At 47.5% G+C, this 27,877-nt stretch overlaps 1 protein-coding gene across 1 annotated transcript in view; it reads right to left on the bottom strand.

Annotated features, from left to right (window-relative positions):
* The window catches only part of LOC142018234 (cytochrome P450 2J2-like), a 56,631-nt gene that overhangs the window by 26,646 nt on the left and 2,108 nt on the right, over window positions 1–27,877 (bottom strand). The window contains exons 2-8 of the mRNA XM_075003831.1: window positions 26,742–26,895; window positions 25,856–26,005; window positions 22,046–22,206; window positions 15,835–15,976; window positions 13,967–14,154; window positions 10,385–10,526; window positions 7,347–7,844 (exon numbers count right to left, since the gene is read on the bottom strand). Of these exons, the coding sequence (XP_074859932.1) occupies window positions 7,666–7,844; window positions 10,385–10,526; window positions 13,967–14,154; window positions 15,835–15,976; window positions 22,046–22,206; window positions 25,856–26,005; window positions 26,742–26,895 (1,116 nt within the window). The 3' untranslated portion in view covers window positions 7,347–7,665. Of the gene's footprint in view, window positions 7,845–10,384; window positions 10,527–13,966; window positions 14,155–15,834; window positions 15,977–22,045; window positions 22,207–25,855; window positions 26,006–26,741; window positions 26,896–27,877 lie in introns of the transcript that reaches the window.

The following is a 27,877-nucleotide window of genomic DNA, read 5'->3' as shown; positions in this document are numbered from 1 at the left end:
TTATCGACCTCTCGCTGGTCGCCATCGTCCGCTGCTGCTCCCTTACCAGCCGGCCAGCCGCCCGTTGCTGTCATTGCTCCCTTACCAGCTACCTACCAGCATCTGCTGAGGGATCCCCCTGAGGCAGAACCCTGTGATTTCAGCTCTGCGTGGCCTTAGCAGCCACTCCATAATTTCAGCTCTTAGTATCTCCAGTGTGGTGTTTCATGAAAACCCTAGTAGCCAGCTCCAGCTTTCAACAGGTGGGGAGGACTAGTCAAGCCAGGCTTATAGCTGTATAGCCAAGGCACTCAGCAAGCTGGCTCAACAAATACCCCTCACCCGTCTCCTTTACAATACTTTAAACCAGGGAGTGCTGTGCAATTAATGTCTTATGCTATGGCGACTGCCCTGGCCCCCACAACAACCCAGAGCATTGGTGAGATCCTACAACTCCCATACTGAGTGTCAGCATAAATTGTGATTTTTCAACAATGTGTTTACAATAGAGAACATCTCATGGCTTACTTGCTACCCATTAGGCTTTGCCTGAAAGGTATCACACATGCACCCCTTTGCATTCTCATGCAAATGACCTCTGGGAGATGCTTTCCTCCCAGCCTTCAGCAGCACTGCATTCCTGCTGCCACATTCCTTACATCTGTTTCCTGTTAATCAAATGCTGTCTTTCCTGTGCTCTGAAAAATACGGAACAGGTCCTTACTAATAGGGAAATGGAGCTAAGGATTTTAAGGCATGATGAGCAAAGAAAAGAACAAGAGATGTATGTAAATACTTTAATGAACATGCATCCATGAAATGGCTTCTGAGTTAGCCTTTTTAAGGTTAAAATCGGGGAGTTGTGGAAACCATCTTGTATAAGAAGCCATTTCACATCCCTTACTTCTGCACGCACACGAGAGCCTGTACTTTTCTCGACCTGTTTGGGAATGGCAGGGAGGATGAGCTCTATGGAATGCATTAATGGACTGTTTGGAGTTAAGGATCCAGCTCCCTGATACTTGTTTCTTTTTGCTGATAACGGTTTCTCGTTGAGAAGTGATTTAAATTGCCTCTGACATGGGGCTTTGTTTGTGAAAGGGTATAAAATACCAGAGTTAGCTGCATTCAAGCAGCCTTGCTGGACCTGGTTTTATTAGTGTCCAGTTTGGCTCATCTGTTGCCATATTGAATTCAATAAAGCTGAACGTTAGCTGCCTAAACACAGAGAAGTCTTGTGCTTCAACAGGGATGTTGATCGTCTTCACACACCCTACTTTGACGTTGGACGTTGGACGTCGAAGTAGCGCACTATTCCCATCTTTGGATAGGAATAGCAATTTCGCCGTCTCACCGTCTAACATCGATTTCAGCGTCGAAATAGCGCTCGGTGCATGTAGACACGTCGCGTACTATTTTGACGTTGTGCCAGATACTTTGAAGTAGCTGGCTAGTGTAGATGCACCAAGGAGCAGGATCGCCTTCCAGACGCCTGCTGCTCCCACTAGCCACCCCTTCCTGGCCGCTTGCCTTCTGCTTTTTGCTGGCCGCTCCTTGCCTGCTGCTCTCTGCCGGCCACCTGAGCCGGCTGGTAAGGGAGCAGCAGCGGATGACAGTGACCGGCAGGCAGCCGGTAGGAGGAGTGGCGGATGATGGCAACTGACAGGCGGCCGGTAGGAGGAGCAGCTGATGACGGCGACTGGGGGGCGGCTGTTAGGAGGAGCGGCGGGTGGGCAGTAAGGGAGCAGTGGTGGACAACAGCGACCAGCGCATGGCCAGTAGGAGGAGCGGCGGACGGAGCGACCAGCAGGCGGCCAGTAAGGGAGCAGCGGCAGACAGCGTGACCGGCAGGCGGCCGGTAGGAAGAGTAGCCAGCGGGCAGCAGGTGTCAGTCAGTGGGATGCTGCAGACAAGTGGACAGCTAGTACTGCCCTGGTGATGTATCTGTGGGCTCTGGGTCCGGGACTGCACCGCGAGAGGTACACCCTGTAACTGTGTGTGGGGTAAAAACCAAGAGCCCCAGCAAGAGACTTGGTTCTATAGCACATGGGAATGGTATCTTGTTAAAGGGGTTTGTTTCTCCTTTGCTTCGATATACTGCATCCGTCACCATAAACTTGGGGTAGGTTATTGTCATTAAATAAGCTGTTTCTATCTTAGACTCTGTGCTTGTGAGGGAGGGAGAGAACTGCCTTACAGGCACCCAGCAAATGGGGTGAGATTGTCCCAGGCCACTGGGTGGGGGCCCGAGCTGGTTGGTTGTATCCTTGACAGGAAAACCCCCTAGGAGCTGAACCTGGCCCTTCGGGCAGGCATCTGGCATTAACAGAAGGGTTACATAAAGAACACATTCCTGCTTCCACGGTCTTATAAACATAGGTGAAGACTGATATGCTGAGGCATTTATGTGCACTAGGCAACGTGACTCAGAACACCTAGACGGTTCTCTTCCGCAGTTTTGGGAACATCCTTCAGATGCTGATATGTTTCTCTGATGTCTAGAAATCTGTCTCAGGATGGACGTGCCGGGGTTGAAATGCAATGGGACCATGAGGGGAGAATTAAAATGAGGGGTGGCACGGCAGATGGAGCAGAATAGCACAGGGACTCCAGACTCAAAGTTCCCACCAGGACATGACTGGTGCTGTGGTCCAAGCTGAGGTTGAGGGCTTCACCCAAGCACTCAGCTTGGCCCGCCCACAATGAGCTCTCAGCTTCCTCCACATGGCTGGGACCCCTGAGGGGGCTCAGAGCAGCAAATACACATGGACCCTGAGCCAGAAAAGGCAGGGCAGGAAGCTAACTACCCCCAGGGGAAGCTTCACCTGCCACCCATGGCTTTCAGGACCGTCTTCCAAGCTCATATCCAACTTCTGAATGTGAAATTCCCAGTGGATGCTGTGCAATGCTTATCTAAAATTAACTACTTTGGCAGCTGTTCTTGCCGGCTTACTCACTACAACCTCTGTGAAAAGCAAACACCAAAAGGTGTAAAAACAGCCGCAGCAAAGTCATTAAACATTCAAAGGACAGTCACGGAAAGTTGTTGTTGATCAATAGTGCACGAAATCTGCCTTTTGCTAGAATACGTGCGCATAATGAACAATGGCGAGAGGACAATGCTTCTGATTGCAGTGTTACTCGTTTGGAGATCACGCCCACTTTTCTATGTTCATTTCATCAGACATGAATAGTGCAGCAGATCAGATGTCACGGCCTGTAGCAGAAATTATTGCTGTGGGGCATAATTTGCTGAATAAAGTTAAACCTGGTAACAGACAGGTAACTACGTTCCTCCATTCCCCTCCTCTCTGTGCTGCTACCACAACTCCAACTTCGGTGTCACATGGCTAACAAGTTCCAGGTTCACCCTGTCTAAAGCCTGACTCCGTAATTCCTTGGTTTTCATTTTCCTTCTCTGTGATCTACGAAGGAGGAAGCCTGGACAGAGAACAACAATGAAGGAGTAGTGGCGTGCAGATAAATTTCCCCAGGTCTAACTGATTGAGAAAATGAGTTGTGATGGGGTTCTGGGGTCCCCCAAGCTCTGCACCCCGGCCGTAGGCAGGAGAGTCTCTCACTTAGCAGGAGAACAGCGGGTTTATTAGCCGACAGGACACAGCATCGTACAGAGGAGTCAGTGCAGCAGGCAGAGACAGCCAGTCCAATCCATGTTGGGGAGAGGAGGCCCCGAGGGGCCCCCAGAGCTGGGGCCTGGCCCCCTCCTTTGTCTCTCTCTCCCTCAGCCCAGACTCTCTGCTTCCAACTCCCAGTTCCAATTCAAACCCCTCAGGCTCCACCTCCTCCTTTGTCTCCAGTACAAAGGTGTTACCTGGTCGTCAGGGTTACCCTCAGCAGGAGCCCCACACCCTCTGTGAGCCACTCACATACACACAGGTATCCCCCACTCCATCACATCTCTCCCCCCTTCCAGACCGAACTGAGCGGGGTCACTCAACTGGTGACCTGGGGAAGTTCGGGGCTCTCCCCTTGTGACAGGGCATCGGCTGTACCCTCTGTTCTCCGCTCGATGTGCACCACCTCCACATCATAGTCCTGCTGGGGAAGGCTCCAAGTCAGGACCTTGGTCTTGGCCCTTTTCATGTGATGCAGCCGGGCAAGTCCATTTAGTTCCCTTGGGTTGGTTGGTCTCCCTGCTTCGGCCCCGGTCCGTCAGCCACGTTCTCAAGTCGGGCAGGCAGAGCCCATACAGATGCTGCAGCACCAACAGATCAAACAGGTCTTTTGTGGTCTGGGTCCTGCCCCATCTGACCACCAGTCCATACAGCTGCTCCAGCCAATGTCTGGAATTCAGTTACAGTCCAGTAACAGAAGGTACAAATGCTTCCATCCTTGGCATTTAGCCAGACCACCACAATGGCTGTGTGCCTCAGTTTCCCCTTCCATGCCACACAATAGGTTTGGAATGTTCCTTCTCATGTCAGAGGTTGCAAGACTAGTTACAGGGAACAATGGTGACATTTCAGAGTTACAGACTCCTTCAACATACAATTCATGCTTCTACATCAATGTCATCATGTCACATGGCTCTTTTCAAACATTCAGTGCATGGTACAATTCTACAGCTTTTGGTAGCAGCACCCCTTGGTTACAGCAGTCAGCGTGAGTAACAGAACAAACCCATTGCAACTGTACATTTACGTTGCTCTTTGGTAGACCACAACCTTTGTGCAACATCCTCGAGAATCTGGTATTTTGGGGATAAATGGCTGAGGCCTTTCTTAGCACCATCAAGTTCTAATCTTCTCCCTTGCCCCCTGGGGTGGAAATCTGATCTCTCTGGCTGTGCCCTCCCTTCTAACAAGAGCTGGGCCATTGATGATCTCAGGGAGACGGCCCCCTCCCAGCCAGCCTGGAAATTTGCAATCCAAACTGCTTTCTGAGAGTTGTTTTGTGAGTCCCAGACGCAGAATCCACATGGAGGAATCCCTGTTTATCCCTTACTGGCCCACCAGGCCCAAAGCTCCTTTGTCTTTCCACCTCCAACTACTGCCTCCCCATGGAATCAGAAGTCGAATCCAGTATGAGAGTATAAGTGTTTCCACCATCTGGAGATGGGGAATTGCTGGTGCTCTCCTGCATCCTACAGAGACTGACTGTGCAGCTGTTTTATTTGGTTCTCACAGGGCTGCTCACATTCCCTGATAGTTTTCACTTTACTTGCACCAACTTCCAATTCCTGAGAAACTTTTACACTGCCTGCTTTGGACCCTTCCAGAGCACAGCCAGTGGTTTCATACTCAGGCAGGTCCTGGCCATCAGGAGCTGAAACAAACTTCTCCCCAGGCAAAGGGCTGCTCTGGCTCTTACAGACAAGCACCTTTCCTGTTCATTCTCCTTCACCTCACTCCCATTTTCTGCAGTCCCCACAGACGGGTCAGGAAAAGTTTCAGGGAAATTCTCTTCCTTAAGAGCTTCCCCAAAACAACAACTCACCCCCGTCTGCCTGCACAGGGGCACTGCTCCCTTGAGCCACAACCAGCTCCTGGGTTTCACCTACGCCCAGGATCACTTCTGGCCCATTAGGCAGATTCCCACGTAATCCCCCTCCAGGCAGACAGCCAGTACCACCGGACAGAAGGTTAGGATCCCTTTCCTCCCTTCTGCTACCAGCTCCTTTATCTTCATCAGTCAGCGTAACTTCATTGCCCGTCTGTTCTTGTGTCCTGGCGAGAGGATGACTCTGGTAGGACAGAGTCCTCTCACCCCCTCCCAGTAACACCTCAGCATCAGGCAAAGAACAGGTACCAGAATCGTCTGGTCTCTGGGATTCCCTGATGATCCTAACTGGATTAGACCAAGTTAAAGCATCATTCCCCCTGAGAGACACAGAGGTAGGCCCACTTCCCATCTGGGCTTCAGCTGCCCTCAGATCCAGCTCTGGGATCTTGGCTCCATCTCGAGCCCCCACAGGCTCAGGCAAAGGATTCACTTCCCCAGAAGCAGAAGCACTTTTCTTGCACCAAGGACCAGTGTCCTTAGCAGGGATACCACTGCCCATCCCAGAGCCATTCCCTCTGCTCCAGCCCCCATGGCTGGATTCAGAGACACACCTAGAATGCTCTTTTCTGGTGGATCCTTCTCCAGCCACCCCAGGCTGAGGAATCCTCCTCAGACAATGGGCTAGTTTCCTCATTGGCACCTTTTCCCAACGCAGGCTCTGCTCTCTCCCCAGGCTGCTGCTGCTGTTCAACACAGACAGACAATGGGAGACACTCTCTCCTTTGTCCCAGCCCCCTGGCTGGTCTCCACACACACACAGAAGGTGGAGCAGCTTCTCTCACAGACAACTTGCCATTCCCAGTGGACAAGCTGCTTTCCTGCACAGACACACAGGCACCTTCCTCGGCCCAGGCCTGGAAAACTCTTCGCAGGTCTGTCTTGGCCACTAGTGGATGATGGGTTGGAATCGCTCCTTCCCTCCTTGAGCTGCGGCAGGCCACTCGGTTCAGAGCTCCATGCAGTCCAGGGTTCCCTGCCCCGATCCGGGCTCACCTCTGCAGGATTCTCCTTAACCCTCAGCTCTGCCACTGCACATCCACGCCGCCTTGTCCAGCTCCTTTAATCTCGATTCGGTTTCCAGGTGCTGCCACTTCACAGCAGAGTTGCTCAGTGTGGTTGCAGGCTCTCAGGCTGATGCCCTCTGCACCCCATGATTCCTGGAAGAATCCCTTCAGTGTGCCAGGCTCCTTGCGGGTCACAAGCTGCCCAGGGTTAGGCCTTAAGCTCGTCCGCCCTCTGGGACCGACTCCAACAGACTCTCAGAGGAACCCCTTCTTCAGTGTGACACCCGCTATCAAGGACCATGAGCACCCTGTCTTGGGAAGAACTCATTCAGCGTCAGCCTCCTTGTGGGTCACTTGTTTTCTGGGGGTTGGGCCCTCGGCCCCTCCACCTTCTGGGACCGACTCCAACAGATTCCCAGGAGTAACCCCTGCTCGGGTGTGGCACCCCCTCTCGAGAACCACGACCGCAGTTGCTTGGGTTCGGCCGCAGGCCCCTCCGCCTTGGGGAGCTGCACCTCACTGCCCTTCAGCACACCTGGGTCTCGCAGGCCCCACTTTTTCCGGGGCCCCGGTCACTTACTGCTGGATGCTCCATCCTCGGGGTGCAGAACATCCCACTTCTGACACCAGTGTGATGGGGTTCTGGGGTCCCCCAAGCTCTGCACCCCGGCCGTAGGCAGGAGAGTCTCTCACTTAGCAGGAGAACAGCGGGTTTATTAGCCGACAGGACACAGCATCGTACAGAGGAGTCAGTGCAGCAGGCAGAGACAGCCAGTCCAATCCATGTTGGGGAGAGGAGGCCCCGAGGGGCCCCCAGAGCTGGGGCCTGGCCCCCTCCTTTGTCTCTCTCTCCCTCAGCCCAGACTCTCTGCTTCCAACTCCCAGTTCCAATTCAAACCCCTCAGGCTCCACCTCCTCCTTTGTCTCCAGTACAAAGGTGTTACCTGGTCGTCAGGGTTACCCTCAGCAGGAGCCCCACACCCTCTGTGAGCCACTCACATACACACAGGTATCCCCCACTCCATCACATGAGTCCGTAGGCCTGAACTAACATCACCATCAAAGCTGGAAGTAAGAAGTGGGTAAGAGGTACCAGGTGAAAATTCACAAAACACATGCCTGCCCACCTGCCTAATGGAGCTTTGTGGGGTGCTACAGCCTAACGAGGCACAGCACAGACTTTATAGGGGTGAGGCCTCAATGTCCCCCCCATAATCGACTCGGTGTTGATTTCCTTCACTCCCTCCGGCAGGTGGAGGGTGAATACCCGCAGCAGGTTGGCGAAGAAGATGAAGATCTCGGTCCTTGCCAGCTGCTCCCCTAAACACACACGATGCCCTGAAAGAGCAGAAGGACAGTAATTGAGAGGGGGAAAGGTGGGGAGTTTTCCATTTGAAAAAATGCATTACGGTTGGATTTTCATGGATTCTAATTCCTGCGTGTCTGAAATGGCCAAAGCTGGTCAAATCCTACTTCTCACTGGTGGCAGAAAAATACCGTCTGCTGAAAGTGAAGTCATTGAGTACAGCTGACCTTATTGGGGTTTGAGGAAAAGTCTGTGCACAAAAAGCACAATATGTTCTGTTCTCTGAAACTCAAAGAGCTCTTGCGATACAAGTGATACAATCACTTTCCACACAACAACTACTGCCTTCTAATTTCTAAATGCAATAGAATTAGGCTAATATGTCCTAATGATCAGGAGACCTAATGCATATTAAGCATTTTCACAAATTAGCAAGTGAACAATTAAAAGCAATCACAAAATATATCTTCCTTTGTTTCAACAATTCTTACTTTAATGTTAATAAGAACATTAAAATGGCCACATTGGGTCGCACCATGGTCCATCTAGCCCTTTGTCCTGTCTTCCAACTGTGACCAGTGACAGAGGTCCAGAGGGAATGGACAGAACAGGGCAGTAAGTGCCACAGGTTGACTGTGCATTGTGTGAAGAATTACTCCTTTAGGTTTATTTTAGACCTGCAGCCTATCGATTTCTTTGCATGACCCCAGTTCCCTGTCTCATATGAAACTGCAACTGGAATTTTCCTGTACATTTTCTCCACACCATTCATGATTTTATAGACCTCTATTATGAGTCTCTAGTCATCTTTCCAAGGTGTAAAGTCCTAATATTTTTAATCTCTCCTTGTTTAGAAGCGATTTCATACTGCTAAACATTTTTGGGGCCTTTCTCTGTACCTTGTCCAATTGTAATACATCTTTTTTTGTGCTGGGGTGACCAGATTGCTTACGGTATTCAAGGTGCAGCTAATACCGTGGATTTATATACAGGTTGAACCTCTCTCGTCCAGCACCCTTAGGACCTGATCCATGCCGGATGAGAGAATTTGCCAGACCACAGGAGGTCAATATTGTCTAGCAGCATTACCAACACTTCCACTGCTTACTGGGCTCTTAGAGGACAGTTAAGGGTAAATTACAGCTAAAGAATGTCACAGAACACTGACAGCCAGCACTGGTGGTTGTAAACAAATTTTATGGGACCATGGGAATCTTGGCTGCACCCTGATAAGTGGTTATCTGACTAACTAAAGTCATGCCAGAGTATAAAGGTTGCAGGACAAGAGTATTCCACATGAAAAAGGAAGGAAGGGGTAGCTTAGGGCTTTGAGCATTGGCTTTGTAAACCCAGGGTTGTGAATTCAATCCTTGAGGGGGCATTTAGGGACCTGTAGCAAATAGATTTAAAAAAAAATCCTGCTAGGATGGTGATAGGGACTGGACTCAACAACCTCTGGAGGTCCCTTCTAGCTCTGTGAGAGAGGTATTCACTGGAGAAGGTTCTGAAAAGGGCAACTAAAATGATTAGGGGCTTGGAAGTGGTCCTGTATGAGGACAGGCTGAAAAGATGGGGACTTTTCAGTTTAGAAAAGAGGAGATTGACCAGGGACAGGATTGAGGTATATAAAATTATGACAGGTGTGGAGAGAGTGAATAAGAAGAAGCTATTTTACATGTGCCCACAACACAAGAACTAGAGGACACCATGTGAAATGAATGGGGAGCAGGTTTAAAACTAATAAAAGAAAGTTCTTCTTCACTCAGCGCACAGTTAACCTGTGGAACTCCTCGTCAGAGGAGACTGTGAAGGCCAGGACTATAACAGAATTTAAGAAAGAGCTAGATAAATTCATGGAGGTTAGGTCTGTAAAAGGCTATTAGCCAAGTGTAGGAGTGGTGTCTCTGGCCTCTGATTGTCAGAGCCTGAAGATGGATGGCAGGAGACAAATTGCTTGATCATTGTCTTCGGTCCACCTCCTCTGGGGCACCTGACACTGGCCACTGTCGGCAGACAGGCTACTGGGCTGCATGGACCTTTGGTCTGACCCAGTAGGGCCGTTCTTATGTTATGTTAAAGTTTCAACTGGTAGTGGGATTATGACATTTTCTGTTTAATTATCTATCCCTTTTTAAATGGTTCCCAATTCTGTTTGGTCTTTTGATTGCTGCTGGACATTGAGCAAATGTTTCAGAGAATTATCCACAATGAGCCCAAGAGCTTTTTCTTGACTAGTAACAAATAATTGAGAACCCACCATTTGGATGAATTTCCTATATAGTAATTGCCAATAAAATATTTGGATTTTTAAGGATGCAAAAAGTGGTGTCCCATATGCCAAATCCAGTGGCAGATGTTGACATTTTAATGACACCCAGTGTACAGTAGTACGTTCTGCAAAAATAATGAGTTCCTAATAATATGAGAGACCACTACAGCCTTTTGTTATTAAATCTTCACTGAAAACTGGGATGAAACTGCTGTTTTTGTGTAATTTAAAAAGTTTGAGGATTAGCAAGGTTCCAGGGCTAATCCATTAATTCTCCCCTACTGTAAGCAAACCCACTTTTACCTGCTGAGAATGGTAAGAAAGCTTCTTTGCTGACAAAATTTCCATCCTGAGTCAGGAAATGGTGTGGGTTGAACAGCTGAGGTGTCTCCCATTCCTTGGGGTCAAACAAGGCAGAGGTTAAATGTGGGAGAATAACGGTACCCTGCAAGGGAAAATTTGACTCAGTTTAGTGTCCTTCCAGATGGATGGGCTAGGATAGACAAATTTCAGTTTTTGTTTATCACCTTACATGAAAGGTGGCTGAGGCTATGTCTACCCAGAAGAGACTTTCTGGAAGAGCTTATTTCAAACTAGCACGTCTACACAGAAAGGCCGTTTCTACGCATGCTACTTTTTCCGAAAGGAACACGCTAATAAACGACCCAAAAATGCTAATGAGGCGTGGATGTAAATTTCCAGCACCTCATTAGCATACAGTCACATGATTTGGAGTCCAGAAGAAACTCTTCTGGACTCCAAAACAGTGTGTAGAGGTGTGGCCCCCGGGGGGTCTCCGGGAAGGAAATCCTCCTTCTGGAAGCCCCTTCTTCCTGAAAATTTCCTTCCAGGAGATTCGCCAGGGGCCACAGCTCTACACACTGTTTTGGAGTCCAGAAGAGTTTCTTCTGGATGCCAAATCATGTGACTGTATGCTAATAAGGCACCAGAAATTTACATCCACAGCTCTTTAGCATTTTTCAGACCATTTATTCGCATGCCGCTTTTGGGAAAAGTGACATGTGGAAACAGCCAAAATGTGCATCAAAATGGTGCTCAGCTGTTTCAAAATAGAGCGTCCACACTGATGGGACGTTGAATCGCATTAAAGGCCACCCTAGGGAGGACTGGAGCCTCCTATTTTGAAATAGCCCCTATTCTCTATCTATATGTTTCAGAACAGGTGCTATTCCTTGTAGGATGAGTTTTATACACATTCAAATAAGCCGTCCACTCTTTCAAAATTATTTCAAAGTAGCGCTTTTGCTGTGCAAATGCTTGCCAAGCTATTTTCAAATAGCAGCTGTTATTCCAAAATAACTTTGCTGTGTAGACCCACCCCTAGAGAAAACCGCAGGCCCTCAGGAATAAATGTGGGGTTTGTTAGACACTATATTTCTATTTGGCCTTTGGAATCAGATGATGGTAGTCATATGGCTGGAAACCCCAGCAACACAGAGACCAGTCTTACACCCAGAACCCTCCCTGTCGTAAGCTGAAAGAGCAACGGTTGGTCTTTTTAAACCATTGCTTTAGACAGGCAGGTCTATTTTCCTTCTGTGAAAGTAGCCAGGACAGTGACAAGAGTTCAATGGGCTGATATGGAATTTGAAAAACAAGGATGTTCAGTGTGAGATTAATAAACGGAGAAGGGATACGGTCCCCGCTGACCCTGTACTGACTGAGGAGCTCCCTGAAATAAGGGGTGTTTCCCAGTCTCCTCATCCATCTGCTTTATCATTTAGGTGCTGGAAGAAAGTGGAAGGAGCTCAGCAGAAAAAGAGAATCAGGTCAATTGTATATGCGCTTGCAGGGCTGGTGACAGAATTCGCCAGACTCTGGGCAAGATGGAGTGGAGGGGCGGCTCTGGGCCCCCATGAAAGGGGTAGGGTCTTAGGCAGAAGGGCAGGGCAGGGCTGGGCCCCCCCAACCCCGGCTCTTACTGCTGCCTGGACTGCACCACACAGGCTCCGTTCATGATTTAAAGGGTCCTGCTAAGACGACTGGTGTGGCAATTTGAGGTGGTGCACTGGCCAAGTGCTTCTGCCTCACTCCTGCTCTGCAGGCAGGCCCGCTGACAGGAATTCCAGCCCCAGGACAGCACAATCATTGGGCCTTGGGTCCCGTTCCCTCAGACCAGACCACACGCCAGCTCCCAACCAGGGAAACCCCGAGCAGCAATCAGAGGACCCCCTGGTTGGCCACAACCCCCTCCCCCACTTGCAGGGAGGTGCCCCTCCTACCCATCTCTGCCACCAAAGTCACCCCTGCACAGCTCCCCCTCAGCAGTCCTGAGCTCAGCGTCTGCCCCTCTCTGACCTCCCCCGTGTCCATTTTTGCACCACAGCTATCCTGTGCCACCCCAGAGCAGATCGGCTCCTTTCTCCCAGCCATCCCTGCCCACCTTTGTCCCACCCCTCCACTCTTTTCCCTTCTTAGCCCAGTTCCTCCACCCCACTAGGCCCTCGCCCTCCACAGTCCCACACCCATCTCTACGCCAGAGCTCGAGTCCCTCCTTCTCTTCTCAGCCCAGTACCCTGCTCTGGTCCCAGCCTGGCTTCTTTGCTCCCTCCCTTCTCATTCACCTGGTTACAGCCTCCGCCCCTGCTCCCACTCCCCAGCTCCACAGAGCCAACCTCTGGGGCTCCCCACACTCCTACCATGCTGCTATGTATGGCAGTGCTACTTAAAAGGACCCGGGCAGTGGTAGCCCCAGGCCCCCTTAAACCCACCTGGCCCTGATGCAGTTGCCCCCTTTGCCCGCAGGCACACCATGTTGAGCTCAGGCAAAGTTAGCGTATCCGTTTGGGATCTTCCATTTAGATAGCTGGTGATCAGCTAACAAGCTCCATGTATGATAGTGACCTTTAACGTACAGGTTGTGCTAAAGAAGATTGTCACAGGAGCATGCTTAAGTCCCTACCCTTTTCAGCTACTCATCTCCCTGCCACTTGCAGGACCCAGGAAACTGACCACCTCATGGCTGGTCAGCTTCTTGGTTCCTGCAAGGTGCAGGGAGCTGGGAGCCAAGCAGCAATCTGGTTCCCAGCTCCCCTGTGTTGGCAAGACCCTGGCAACTGACCAGCTAGTTAGTTTCCTGGTCCTGCAAGCAGCAGGGAGATGGGAACCAGGCTGTCCCCCTGGTTCCTGGCTCCCCACCACTTTGCAAGCCAGGAAACTGACCAGTCCTGTCAGCTTCCCCCCTCATGCAAGCCCAGGGGAGCTGTGAACCAAGCCAGAGCCAGGTTCTCATCTCCCCTCAACTCGCACAAAAATTTGAGTTATGCAGGGGTTGCAGGAATGCAACTGCCCTTAACTTGTGGGTTTACTGCATATGATAGTAAGTGGGCATTGCTGATACACTCACCCATAGGAAAAAGACACTCGACCATTAGTAAGAAATCAGAAGAAATATAAATGTAGGAGAAGGCAGAAAATCAGCTACTGAATAGGCACCAAACAGAGCAGCGTGATATGGCTTATAAAAGTGGCATCCGAGCCGCGGGGCAGTAGAAGGAAGAGATGTCGTCTTTGGGAGGTGCCACAATGATGGCCGGCAAGTGCTGATGGGGAAGATGAGGGAGACGATGACATCAGGTTGTTCTGCAAGGAACAGTGTGTACATCTGGCTGCACTGAGTTGGGGTGTTTGTCACTGTGCTGAATGCATAAGTGACCTATATTTGCAACCAGGAAAGAGAGTGCCGAGCATGAGTGTTGTAACTGTGCGCAGCGAGGTTCCCAACTGTCTAACAAAGGGAATAACAATTCTGGGGCTGCTCTTGGAGCAAGAGCCAGAGAACAATAACTGGGGATTCTTCAGCAGAACAGAATTAAAACACAGTCTAAAGACCAGGCAACGAAAGAGAAGAAAACGGCACTGTACCTTTTCAATGTGATATCCCTGCAGCACTGTATCTTTTACGCATTCTCTAGGAACCCCGAGTGGCAAAATCTTGCTGTAGCGCTGGATCTCATGAATCACAGCGTTGGTGTAGGGCAGTTTCTTCCGATCTTCATAGCAGATTAACTGGGAGGCCCCCAGCACAGCATCCAGCTCCTTCTGGACCTTCTCTGAGGAGACACATTAAGGATGCATATTTTGGGCTGTGTGTGTGTTTCGGTCCTGGAGAAGTTGGTCAAGTAGCAAGCGAGAAAAATCAGGGTCCATTTTTCAGGCTGGAGTAGACAAAGTCTCTCATATTGGTAGGGTCCCAATAATATCGGGACATCCAGTCACCCTAAACCTGGAGCCTTTTTTCCCCTGCTGGAATCCTGTTTGAATTTCTCCTTTATTGCTGAGTTAAGATTAGTGAGAGAGCAGGACAAAGTTAGCAAATACAGTAAACTCTTTCATATCCGGCAGTCCCAGGACCAGGAGGTTGCTGGATATTCAAATATTCTGGGTAAGAGAGAGGTGCACCTAGAATGCATAACGCTAAAGAAAAACCAAGATTAGATACTAAGAAACAAACAAAAATGTATGCAGAGTACTTGATTTACCAACAACAGTGGCAGTGTACACTATAAACTTACACTGTATTTATTTGTATTTACTCTCACTATACCATACTTATGGAAAATGTAACTAAGATTTGTGTATGGTTAGAAAGGTGGTTATCTGAGAGTTCTGGATGACAGAATGCAGAATATGAAAGAGTTTACTGAAACTGCGCCCTACGACAAAGAGACGTTAACAGCAGGTTACAAAGGGAGATGTGTGAAGTGGAGTTATGCTCAAAATCGATACATTATCACTTGGTCTCAATAGAGACAGCAATTATCTCATGCATTTCAAGGACTCTTTCCCAGTATTTGTAATGATCTCCGCCAAGACAATTAGTATCTCTCCCCCTTAGGCCCCACTTTAGTTGCATGTATCTGTTGTCAGTTTTTATTTCATTTTTTTTGGACCTCTGTGTTATATAACTGCCAGTCTGTACTGGAAATGCTATTGAGCTGAAGAAGTGGGTATGTCCCATGAAAGCTCATCACCTAGTGAATCATTTTGTTAGTCTTTAAAGTGCTCCATGACTGCTGGTTTGTTTTACAGTAACTGGTGCATCTCGGTACCTGGAAGAGATTATCAGCAAATTCCACAGAGACCCAGACAAATCTTGGCTCTAATGCAGAGCTTTCCTCATGTTTTCCCTCATATGAAGAGCAGCCCCACCAGGACCCAATCATGGCCAGGAGTGCAGGGGACTAGATTAGAAGACCTCTGGAGGTCCCTTCCATCCCACAATTCTATCACTCTATGGCATCTGCTTCTCAGGCAGACAGCAACAAGCCTGCTGCCCGGAGAAAGCTTTCCCTGGCTTCATTTCATGGACGAGACTTCTGTTTCTGTGCTGTGCCCAGACCCGTGTAATACAGAGTTGTGGGGGGCGGGGGTTGGTACTAGAAGAACAGCAAAGTTTTATGTTATGGGAGATCAAGTGGGAATAAGACCCAGGTGAGTTTAAAGTACAGAGCAATCAATACGTTGTCTCAGCAGGAAAGGGGAGCTCTCTCGTGCCACCAGGGTGCAATGGTTTTAAACAGATTCCAGCAAGTAAAAAGGCATTCTAGCAAGACCAAAGCAGTAGCTGGGATATAGAAAGGTGGCCAAAGGCTTCAAGGCCCTCCTTTTGGACAATGCACACAGATGATGGTCCTGTGTATGCATAAAGGATGCGGGGTGGCCACCAGATGTGTGGGTACTTTCTGCATAAATAATAACCTTATCTATGGTGCATGTACCTTCCCCCTCACCTTGGATGTCTGGATAAAGGATCATAAGAAGTATTGCCCAGCACATGGTGGTGGTTGTGGTTTCTGTGCCAGCTAAGAAAAGGTCGAAAACTGTCTGGACCAGGTTGTCTTCATCAAAGGTCGATTGGGGATCAGCCTTGCTCTGCAGGTGACAGTCAGAGGTTGGAGGTTAGGGCAAAGGAGGTAGCAATGAGTGTCACTCTGTACTGGTTTAATGCCCAGCAATGTGCTGTGTCTACAACTTTACAAAACAAAACCCTGCATTTGTTTTTAAAGAAACACTGAGAAACATGAACCGGTGGGAGGGGGTGTCTATCCCTCCATGCTCCTTCCTTGTTTCCACATGCAGCACCCTGACAATCGAGCTTTCTTTGTGCTCCAGGGTTGGAAACAGTGATTGTATTCAGAGGGACTGTTAAGAACTAAACGACTGGGAGGCTCGAACACTAGCAGCTGAAATCTCCCTCCCAATTGGACCCACTGCAACAGAAAGAGCTTTGGAATCTGACCCCTTGGCTGTGCAGCATGTGAAGAAAAGTTTCTTTGCTTCCACCACAAAAGTTGCAGAATCCTACTGGCTGAACTGATAGACAGTCCCAGGGACGTTAGGTGGTTTGTTTGTTTCTGCTGGCAGCACCTCACAGGGTCAGGATTTACCTAATTACTTTGTAGTTAGTACTGTTCAAACTCAGAACCTGTCAATTCTCAACAAGACATATGCAGAGTATCCTCTGCTTGCCTTAAGTCCAGGTAAGCTCATGAAAGTTCATGAAGTGCTGCTGGGGGGAGGGGGGCAACTATGCTATGGGAATGGTCATGCTTTGCGCAGAGGGTTGGACTTGATGACATCCTGAGGTCTCTTCCGACCATATGATTCTATGAGCAGTGATTTATATCTGTGATTTTTCTTAGGTAGTAAAGGAGGCAGCAGGAACTGGGGGCTCTGTGAACACTATTGGCAGTGCCTCACATCGGGAGACATTTATTCATGGCCTGACACACTGACCAACTAGATAAGAATCCCCTAGGCTGGGTAGAAAGTCTCCTGGATGCTATGGTAATGATGAAAAACTAGATCCAGTCAGTTTTTTCCCCAGATAGCAAATCTGATAACAAATGCATCTTTCGGGGTACCAAAACCTATGTGTGAGTGCAGGTTGAATGTGGTGAATCGTTTCAGCCAAAGAAAGAAGATTAAAAAAAAAATGAAAAATGGTCTAAACATTTCTAACTTTTTGTTTGGAAATCTAGCAATATTTATTTTCAAAGGGTGCAAAGCACCCCAAAACTAACTGAAAAGCAACCCATTTTACTCCGAATACTGTTACATTCAACCCAAAAATGATCTTTTTTCAGTTATTTTTCAGGTGTTTTCAGCCTGCATCTTTTTTTTTTTCCCTTCGGATTTTTCAGTTTGGACCCCAAACCAAAAATATTAATTATTCGCTTACTTCTGTAAGGAGGTACAATTCTAAATTGTTTGGGGTCCTTCACACAGTTTTTTCTGTTCAGTGTCCTAGTGTCCGTTTCCAAGCCAGCTAGAGCAATGTCTCTTAAACTATGTTCCGCAGAACACTGGTGTTCCAGGAACAACTCACAGGTGTGCTCCAAGTGTCTGACACTTTTTGGATGTGATGCACTGATGGTCTATATTTTCTGTCATTAAAACCAGATACAGAGTTACTTCATTGCTATGATACCCGATTAAATTACTTGGTTTTGTTTTTGCTGTCCATGTTGGTGTTTAGTTTTTATTTTTTTGGTCTGACAGCAACATTTATAGGTGTTCAGCATAAAAAAATATTATTTGGTGTTCTGTGGTCCCAAAAAGTTTAAGAAACACTGAACTAGAGGACATTTTCCATGGGCACTGTTGTTGCAGACAAGAACATTTTCACATGAAAAAGTCTATGAACCCTATCAAATATTAGATCTAATGTGTTCTGTGAATCCAGTAGGCTTGTGATTCATTTTTAAAAACCCATGAAGTTTGTCTAGTGCTGTATGACGTATATTTTCAATCCTCGTTCTATTTACGACTCACAATACTGATGGCTCTGAGTTTTGACTGAAAGATGTTCACTTGACCCTCTTTAATGCAGCAACCCTGGGAAATAGGGAATGCTGGATTATGAAATTTTCTGAGGGTGCTGATGGGTGTGTCTGGGAGGAGGGAGGGTGCATGAGCGGGATCGGGGCTCAGGTTGATGGAGCACTTACCTGGCACCCCCTGACACCAGAGGGTAAATGTGGTTTCCCGCTGTTCCCAGGCACTGTGGGAGCAGTTGGGGTTGCAAGGAAAGCCTCCAGACCATCACTTCACTGTTCTGCTTTTCCTCCAGCTGGGGAGCCTCAGTGAGCCAAGGTCTGAATCATGGAGGTTCCCATGTGTATTTCTGCTCACTATTAATTCCACTCCATCACTAAGCATTTAAGTTACTGGGCAGTAATAGCTCATTCCCATCTGTTAAAGCATTCATCTAATGTAATGCCCACAGACCCAGGTTGCCAGTACCAGGGACTGAACCTGCAATCATAGAAGCTAAAGCCCTATGCTCTACCACATGAGCTAAAGGCCAGCTGGCGCTCAGCCAAGGCTGCAGAGCAGAGACTTCACTCACCCTAGTATGAGGTCTCAGTGCCTCTGGGTACTAACTAATATTAGGGTCTTAGAGTATTTAAGGAAGAATCACTTCCCAGATTGTCTAGAAAATCAATTAACTTGGTCCTACTCCCATGGACAAAACACCGTGGTGAGGTGGAGCACGGCGGGCTGGGAGAGGGCTTTGGGGTGGAGTAGCTCAGGTTGCCGGGTTGCTCCATTTCCCACTGCCATGGCGAGTGCAGGAGCAGGGCCACCCACTGCTGCCACCCCACACCAGACCCCCTGGAAACCCCTTTGGGCTGCTCTGGGCCCCACATGTCCCATCCATAGGACAGTTGAAGTGGCCGCCATGGGGTTCCCCAAAGTGTAGGGCCTGGAGCTGCTTCCCCAAAGCATCCTATGGATGAGGCAGCTTCGAAGACAGCAGTGAAGACCTAAAACCACACTCATCCCATACAGCACGCTTACTTTGTCTGTCTGAATCATGTAGAAATCAATGAAATCCTGTGGCTCATCAGGTGATCCACTCTCTTGATGGCTTCTGATCTCCTTCCTTGCAAAAGAGTGGATAAACTCTTGGCTATCTAATGCCTTCTGGTGAGGCCCTGGGAGGTGATCCATGAGCCAGGGGCAAACATTATACAGCTGCGAGAGGGGGAAAGGTGAGATGCTTTCATTCGCTGCTCTTAACAAATTCGTCGTAGGTCTCTCAAAACAATAACATATCTGGGCAAAATCGTGCCATTTACTTGGTGGGGCACATTTGGGCATCCTGCGTGGGAGTTTCAGCCTTGGGACTCCAGTTATATTTACTCAGGCACATGGCTAAAACACTATTGTGCAACAGCCCCAGAGCCCAGAAAGGAGAAGGTAAAGAAAACCGATTCAAAAAGAGAAGCTGTGGTTCAGCTGTCTGCTTCCTCCACTCACAGAGGCAGGATCAAGGGAGTTTGGGGTGTGCTGCAGCATTCCCTGGCTTGAAGCAGTTTGCATTCTGCACAGGGTTTCCAGTTTGGTTCAACAGCTCCCAGCACTCCCACTCTACAAATTGTTCCAGCACCCCTGGCTAGGCATGGACAGAAAATCCTGCTGGGACAGAAAGTCATTTTTGCCATGATATCCTATTGCCAGCTGGTGACTAATTACCGCTGTTTGTTAGCACCTCTAGTTCTTTCAGATGTTTCTGCTTTTCAGCTGTCTGGCTCTGATTCATATTGAAACAGTAGAACAATTGGCTAGTTATCTTAGGTGCCTGTACACGAACGCAAGAAGCCTGGGAAACACTAAAGAGATGGAAGCCCTGGCACAGTCAAGGAACGATGAGGTGATTGAAATAACATAGGCTTGGTGGGGTAACTCACAGGACTGGCACACTCTCATGGATAGGTATAAAGGGTTTAGAAAGACGAGTGGGGGGGAAGGTGGAAGAGTTGTACTGTATGTAAGACAGAAGTATGGTATTACTCTGAGCTCCTATATGAAACAGGAGAAAAGCATGTTGAGAGTCTTTGGATTAAGTTTAAAGGTGATGTTGTGGTGGGCGTCTGCTATAAACCCTCAGACTACGAGGAGGAGGGTTTCTTCAAACAATTAAACAGAAACTTCTAGATTACAGGGCCTGGCTCTCATGGGGGATTTCAGTCATTCTGAGATCTGCTGGAAGAGCAACACAGCCATAAACAGACAATCCGGGTAGTTTTTGGAGAGTGTTGAGGACAATTTCTTGGAGGAACCAAGCAGGGGCCCTGCTCCTCTTGACCTGCTGCTCCCAAACAGGGAGGGATTGGTAGGGGAAGTAGAAGTAGGCAACAACCTTGACAGTGGCAGCCATGAGATGGTTGAGTTCAGGATCCTGAAGAGAGGAAAAAGCAAAGCAGCAGAATATAGAACCTAGACTTCAAAAAAGCAAACTGGCTCCCTCAGAGATGGGCAGGATCTGTTTGGAGTCTTATAAGAGAAAGGAGTCCAGGAGAACTGGATGTATTTTAAAGATGCCCTATTCAGGGCACAAGAACAAACCATCCCAGCATGTAGAAAGACTAGCAAATATGGTAGGTGACCATTTTGGCTTAACAGAGAAATCTTCAATGAGCTTAAACACAAAAAAAAGAAGCTTACAAGAAGTGGCAGCTTAGACAGATGAATCATAGACTCATAGAATCTTTGAACAATAGAGCTGGAAGAGACCTAAAAAAGCCATCAAGTCCAGCCCCCTGCTCTAAGCAGGACCAACGCATCAGATCAGCCCAGCCAGGGCTTTGTCGAGACGAGACTTAAACACCTCCGGGGATGGAGACTCCCCTACTTCCCTGGGTAGACCATTCCAATGCCTCACCACCCTCCTAGTGAAAAAGTTTTTACTAATGTTCAACCTGGACCTTCCCATCCACAATATGAGAGGGAAGAGTATGAAAATATTGTTTGAGTATGCAGGGTTGTAATCAGAAAGGCCAAAGCTCAAATGGATTTGCAGCTGGCCAGGGATACATAGGGTAACAAGAAGGATTTCTACAGGTATGATAGCAACAAAGTCGGGGAAAGCGTGGGACCCTTACTGAATGGGGAAGGCAACCTAGCGACAGACGATGCGGAAGAAGCTGAAGTACTCCATTTTTTTTTATAGCTGAGAATGATATATGACAATTTGTCCCTGAGCCACCATACCAACAGCTGCCACGACTCCCTGCCCATTCCTGTCTGGCTGACCAGTGGTGAACTTGTATCGGGGATGGAAGACAGGCTGGGAGAAGTGAGAAGGTTCCCAAGGCGGGGGAGACCCAGGGCCTGCTGATACTAAGTGTGCTTAGTTTTAGCAGCCAGAAGCTCTTCATATAGCCTGCTGTAAGAGCAACCACGCCCTAGAAGCTGGCCCAACACGAACAGCTGAAAAAATTTCATGTGTTGAAGCTTCAGGCTTTGTCTCAATCTAAGACTAACAGGTGAGGCTGCATTACAGGTATGCATGGTCTAACACCTGTGTGTGCCTCATGCCTTTAGGCTGAAGCATCCGCCAAGCGTTGAAGGTACGCAATATCAAAGCATCAAGGAGAAGAGGCTGTGGCACTGATTGTTGACAAAAAGATGGCTATCTGGAGTTAGCCAACTAAGGGTCTATTTACTCCAAAAACTGGAAACCTTCTTTAGTCCCCCCCTTTGGTACACCTGCCTTCACTAAGGCTACGTCTACAATTCCCCTAGAAGATCAACTCTGAATCGACCCACTCGGGGTCGGTCTTCCAGGGTTCAATTTCATGTGGATTGTACGGACGTGTGAAATTGACCTCTGAAAGGTCACAGTTGACCCCTGTACTCCTCATGTGATAAGAGGAGTAAGAAGGTTGATGAGGAAAACTCTCCCTTTGGCTATCCCGAGTAAGGACAGCGAAGTGAGCTCAGCACAGATGCGTCGATTTTAGCTCCACAATTGCTGTAGCTAGAATTGCGTATCTATGGTTGACTTATTCTGCCTGGCATAGAGGTAGTCAAATTGTGTAATACTTAGTGAACTTCTCCATGCCAAAAGCTCACTCCCTTCTTCCTGAGGTGAGAAACCTGCCTTTGCTTTGCATACAGATAAAATAAAGAGAAGAGCTTGTACGTACTCACCACTTCACTAAGACTGCCTCCAAATTTGATCAGGTTGTCAAAGTTTTCAATCAGCTGGAGGAAATATTTGTCCTCAGGGGAAAAGCGATGGCCAGATAGCACAGCCACAGTCACATTTGAGACCGAATAGAAGATGTGGAAAGAAGGATCCAGAGGCTCTCCTGCAAATGTAGTGATGAAGTTTTGTTTGAATGTCCTCCAACACTGTTCCTCCCTATATCTACCAGGAGATGAATCCTGTGCAGGCCATGATTTAGCAGGCCTCTCTCATGCCGAGTGGTTCTGATGCTGTGGTATTGCAGGGGGATCAAGCACTCTCAACATACACACTCCCTGAACCTGATTTTGCATAAGTAGGTTTCCGTCTCCATAAGTAAACACCAAATTAATCATGATCTGATTTTCTAAGGTGCTTAAGCAGCCCCCAGGCGTCTGCCACTAAACCCTGGCCAGCTGACATGAATTAAGCTTGATTGAAAAGGTTTGGCCAACTGTTGCTAGAAAAGTGGTCAGATGGGTGGTCCTACCAGACCACCTGCTGGGTGTGAATGCCCAGGTGAAGCAACAGCCAAGACTGCTCTCCCCAACCTCCCCCCGACACACACACACCCACCCCGGTACATGGAGGTGCTTATACAGGACTCTATTAATAAAGCATTAAAGGAGGATAATTAACGTCAATCAACATCGGTTTATGGACAATAGATCCTGTCAAATTAATTTGGTATCTTCTCCTGACGAGGCGACAAGGTGAGCTTGATAAAGGTATTAGTGTTAAGAATTCTGCAAGGCATTTGACTTGGTACTGAACATAAGATCTGCCACACTGGATCAGACCAATGGTCCAGCAGTATCCTGTGTTTTACAGCGGTCACTGCCAGGTGCCCCAGAGAGAATGAATGAAACAGGTAATCATCAAGTGATCTCTCCTCTCTCACCCAATCCCAGGTGACACCATTCCTGCCCATCCTAGCTAATGGCCATGATGGACCTACCCTCCATGAATTTATCTAGGTTTTTAAAAAACCTGTTAAGTATCAGAGGGGTAGCCTTGTTAGTCTGGATCTGTAACAGCAACGAAGGGTCCTATGGCACCTTATAGACTAACAGAAAAATTTTGAGCATGAGCTTTCGTGAGCACAGACTCACTTCATCTGATGCATCTGATGAAGTGAGTCTGTGCTCACGAAAGCTCATGCTCAAAACTCTTCTGTTAGTCTATAAGGTGCCACAGGACCCTTCGTTGCTGTTAAAAAACCTGTTATAGTCTTCAAAACAAAAAGCAGCCAAGTAGATCCAGAAGTGGGTCTGTCCCACGAAAGCTCACTTAGTAAATTATTTGGCTAGTCTTTAAAGTGCTACTGGACTACTTTTTGTTTTGAGAGGATATAGCCTAGCACGGCTCCCTCGCTGTTACTGTTATAGTCTTGGCATTCACAACATCCCCTTGCTTGACAGTTCACTTAAAAAAGGACCAATACAGAATTAACCTAGCACACCTTAAAGAGACATAGAAATGTCTAATTCCGAGGTCACCAACCTTTCTGACGCGGACGGCCAAAATTTGACCTCTAGGTACCAGCCGAGTGCCAGTGACACTTTTAAAAGGCACTAATAGTCCTACTTACAAGAACTTCACCAATAAATAAATTAAGACGTAGAGCATTACTGTTTAGGAGGTGGTTGGTATCATTAGCTGGTCCTTTATCTGAGCAAGCTCCCAGCTGCAGGGAGCGGGCTGCGGGGGGGTGAGCCCGAGCTCCCACCTCACATGCTGATAAAAATTGGCTCACATGCTACTCTTGACACATGTGCCAGGGGTTGCTGACCCCTGGTCTAATTCATAGGTCTCAAAAATGTATTTGTAAATGGGGACTCATCGCTGAGTGTGTGTTTATGGTGTCGGGTATCACAGGGATTTGTTCTTGACCCTACATTATTTAAGATGAACATAAATCAGAGTAAAAACAACAAGAAGTCCTGTGGCACCTTATAGACTAACTGATATTTTGGAGCATCAGCTTTCGTGGGCAAAGACCCACTTCATCAGATGCACCTGAATTTCCTCTACACCCTTCACTATTAATGTCTTAGATTAGATGCATCTGATGACACGGGTCTTTGCCCATGAAAGCTTATGCTCCAAAATGTCGGTTAGTCTATAAGGTGCCACAGGACTTCTTGTTGTTTTTGAAGATACAGACTAATATGTCTACTTCTCTGATACTTGTCACCATTCAGAGGACAGTTCAGTGAAGTTCAGCTGGATACAGCTGAGTTTGTACTATTTTTTTTCCCGTGAGTGCATCCACTGAGTTCTCATGTTCCACATATTCGCCGTAGCTTGAGTAACTCATGGGAGAGATCTTTTTAGAGACTCATGGCAGGGCAAGTAGAAGGGAGCTCTGGGGTGCTGTTGCTGGGCAGATTTAGCGCTCCACATCCCAAAGCTTCTGGAAGTGGGAGTGGTCGTTCTGGGGCTGCACCAAGACAGGTTCCCTGTTCCTGGGCTCAGGGCAGCTGCTTGGAGGGAGCCATGTGCCCTGTGTGGGAGGGGCAAAGTGGAGACAAAAGCAGAAAGCAGGCTGTTACCCCAGTCGCTGCAGCATTTTGCAGCAGGTTAGAGATATTGTCCACCCTCTAAGAGGGGTCTCAGAGCGATAGCTATGTTAGTCTAGCTTCACAAACAAAAAAGCAGTCCTGTAGCGCTTTAACGACTTGCAATTTTATATTATTAACATATTTATCATATAAATTATATATATAATTAATATATTGTTAGTTGTTAAAGCGCTACAGGGCTGCTTTTTTGTTTTCCTGTAAGAGGGAAGCATGATCAGTGTTAATTATAGCAAAGGGAAAGAGTCAGCAAGATTTTGCTGTTCTCCGTTTCGTATTTCCTTGTAACAGGTTTGGTGGGTTTGTTTTTTTTGTTTTGTAAGATTTACACACTTAACTGAGTGACTGTCTCATTATGTAGCAGACTGGCTAATCATCAGAGGAACCCGTTAGGAGGATTCCTACGAGCAAAGGGAGAAAAGATGTTTTGGAGGCAGCAGACTACGTAGCTTTGGTGATCAAAGACACTGTGACTGAGAGGAACTCAGCCTAAGTTTTCCAGAACTCGAGTTTCTTCTCACTGTGCTTCTGTGGGCACTGAATGGTTTCGATTTTAATTTGTTTTCTTTGTCTAGGTATAACTGTGATGGTAATGTCTGTGAATTATGAATTAGCCATGTTATGCTGTAAAAATTAGATGATTAGTTGTTTCTTTGTCATAAAGTTTTATAAAGTTCTTCAATTAAATTTGTTTCTTTCGTTCTTTTGGGGGCTTAAAGGTGGGGAGGTTGATCCTGTTCAAGCCTTGCTGAAAATCCCTAGACACTGAACTCTGGGTCTCCAACGAATTTTCTATGGTACAGGAGAAGGGCAATGAAGTGGACACGAACCCACCCAAAGGTTACAATAGCACTGGACTCCAGCTTGGATAAAATGAGTCCCTGAGCAGAACTATTTTTAATCTTTCTCTGACCTCACCTTGCTATACTCCCACCCACTTCTGCTATTATGGCAGCAGGTCCTATGGGTTCCATGGGATCTTGGTCCAGCTGCAGGGCTCTGATTACTGCCTGCATTAGAGCCTCACTTATGCAGGTTCAGAATGTGTATTAACGCCTGCGATCGGATAAAGTCCTAGTGTTAACTCTTCCCATACTAGCCATGTGGGACCTGGAGTTCTCTCCTTTTGCTATCAGGACAGAGACATGGTTCTGTAAGTGAAAAGTCCCTATTGTCCTGGCAATGATGTACCTCTTTTGCTCAGCAAGTGCTCCACCAGGTGATGGGCCTCCTCTTGGATTCGCTGCTCCATGGCTTTTTTGCCCAGCCCCATGTTCCTCAGGGCCATCAACCCAAAGCGTCTCTGCTGCTTCCAGGTGTGACCATTTGAAAAAATAATACCTGAGGCCATCAAGAACTGTTATTTGTACAACGCAAATTCATTCACAGTGTAACGGTTGCATCTCAAATCATTCTTTTTCTAAGCGCAGAAGCCAGACTATGGCTCTCTGCTGAACCACTTTAGACAAAGACTGCAACAACTGCAGAACAGGCCTTGATATTACGAAGTCGTGTGGCTCTTATACAAGAAATAGGAAGTAGGGCTTCAAAAACTCAGGATGTAGTTTTCATAAATCATTTGCGCTCCCTTCCACGTGCGAGATAATTCTACTGTTGAGAATTCACATGAGGAATTCTAGAGATGAGGGGAATTCCAGGGGTGAAATTTGCTGCCTTAAGCAAGTCATGAGTAAAACAGCAAGGGTGGCTGTGTCTGAAAGACAGTGCAGAGTCTCAAGCCCAGCAGGTGGGAAGATTCTGCCCAGGTGAAAAAGCTGTCTAGCCAGGTGACTACTATCTCAAAACTGGTACCATGTAAAGAAGATGTAAAATGGGCATAATGCCAACAATATTCACATTCCTGGCTGATGCATCAGACAAAATTCTTATTAGTCAGGTTTTTGCTCCTCAGTGTTTGCTTGCCTCATTGATTAGTAGCAGAACAATTACTCTTGCAGTGATTTTAACCATTTGCAGCTCTCTCCCGTGGGAGAGAGCTGCTGAATTAGAGAGCAGCACATTTTCATACCATATGCACTTTTTTTTTCTGTATAATTTTAAGAAAAGAAAACGTTACCCTTTCCTCCACTTATTTTCTGAAAAAAGGGGATCTTTGGCCGTCCAGAAACATCTTCAGAGTGGACAATCAGGCCGTCCTTCAGCGTTTGGAATCCATTCAGTACAATAGCAGGCCTATGTCCCAGCCACACGGTGAAGATGTTGCCATATATCTGTGACAGCTAGAGATCATCAGTGCCAGAAAACCACAAGTCAGGAAAATTGTACACAAGGAATCAATAGTCCCACTCTTGTTGGGTAAGGGAGGCTGCAGTGAAAGCCCAAACCATGGTGAAAGAAGAGATCAAGTCAGACAAACATCATAGCCAACAATGAGATAATGCAACAGGGTGTCTCTGTAGCTAACATGGGGATGCCGATTCAATGGCTTGTACAGAATGGGGTTAGAGTTACCACAGGTGAATTTCACCTCATGATTGGAAAGATGTCCCAGGAGTAGAACTTGGCTCATGCCTCCCAGTTAATGGAACAATTCTGTGGTGTCTCTTCTAACACCATCTGTATAAGCATTGCAAAACACACTGAATAAAGGTGAATAGTAACAGAGAGGAAGCCGTGCTAGTCTATACACTATCAAAACAAAAAGCAGTCAAGTAGCACTTTAAAGACCAGCAAAATAGTTTATTAGGTGAGCTTTTGTGGGACAGACCCACTTGGGTCTGTCCCATGAAAGCTCACCTAATAAACTATTTTGCTGGTCTTTAAAGTGCTACTTGACTGCTTTTTGTTTTGAATAAAGGTGGTAAGTGACATTCAGGGGAGACTGTTGTTATTGTTACAAATGATGGGTAGTGTGAATGCTCAGCATGAGGAAATTAACAGTGAGTAGGCTGAAGAGAGGCCATGAGCCAGTGAACAGGTGAATTATGGACTTGTTACCCACCTTGAGAACAGAACTGTTTATGCTAAGACAGCAGAAGTGCACAAACGGAGGCAAGTACCCAGATAAAAAATTAACAAGGAAGGGACTAACATCGAGGACAATCTGGTGCTCATTGCTCGTGGCCGAGGCAAGCAGAATTGGGTGGTATAAACAGGAGGTTCCAAAATTGGTCATGGGAACACACACACACACAGAGGAAGAAGGGGTGCAACCGATGAACTTAGCAGCACCCTACCTGGATTGGGGGTTCA

This window comes from Carettochelys insculpta, chromosome 10 (genome assembly GCF_033958435.1).
Source record: "Carettochelys insculpta isolate YL-2023 chromosome 10, ASM3395843v1, whole genome shotgun sequence".
Classification (NCBI taxonomy): domain Eukaryota; kingdom Metazoa; phylum Chordata; order Testudines; family Carettochelyidae; genus Carettochelys; species Carettochelys insculpta.
Note: the sequence above shows the minus strand (reverse complement) of the source record. Positions and strands in the feature narration are given on the sequence as shown.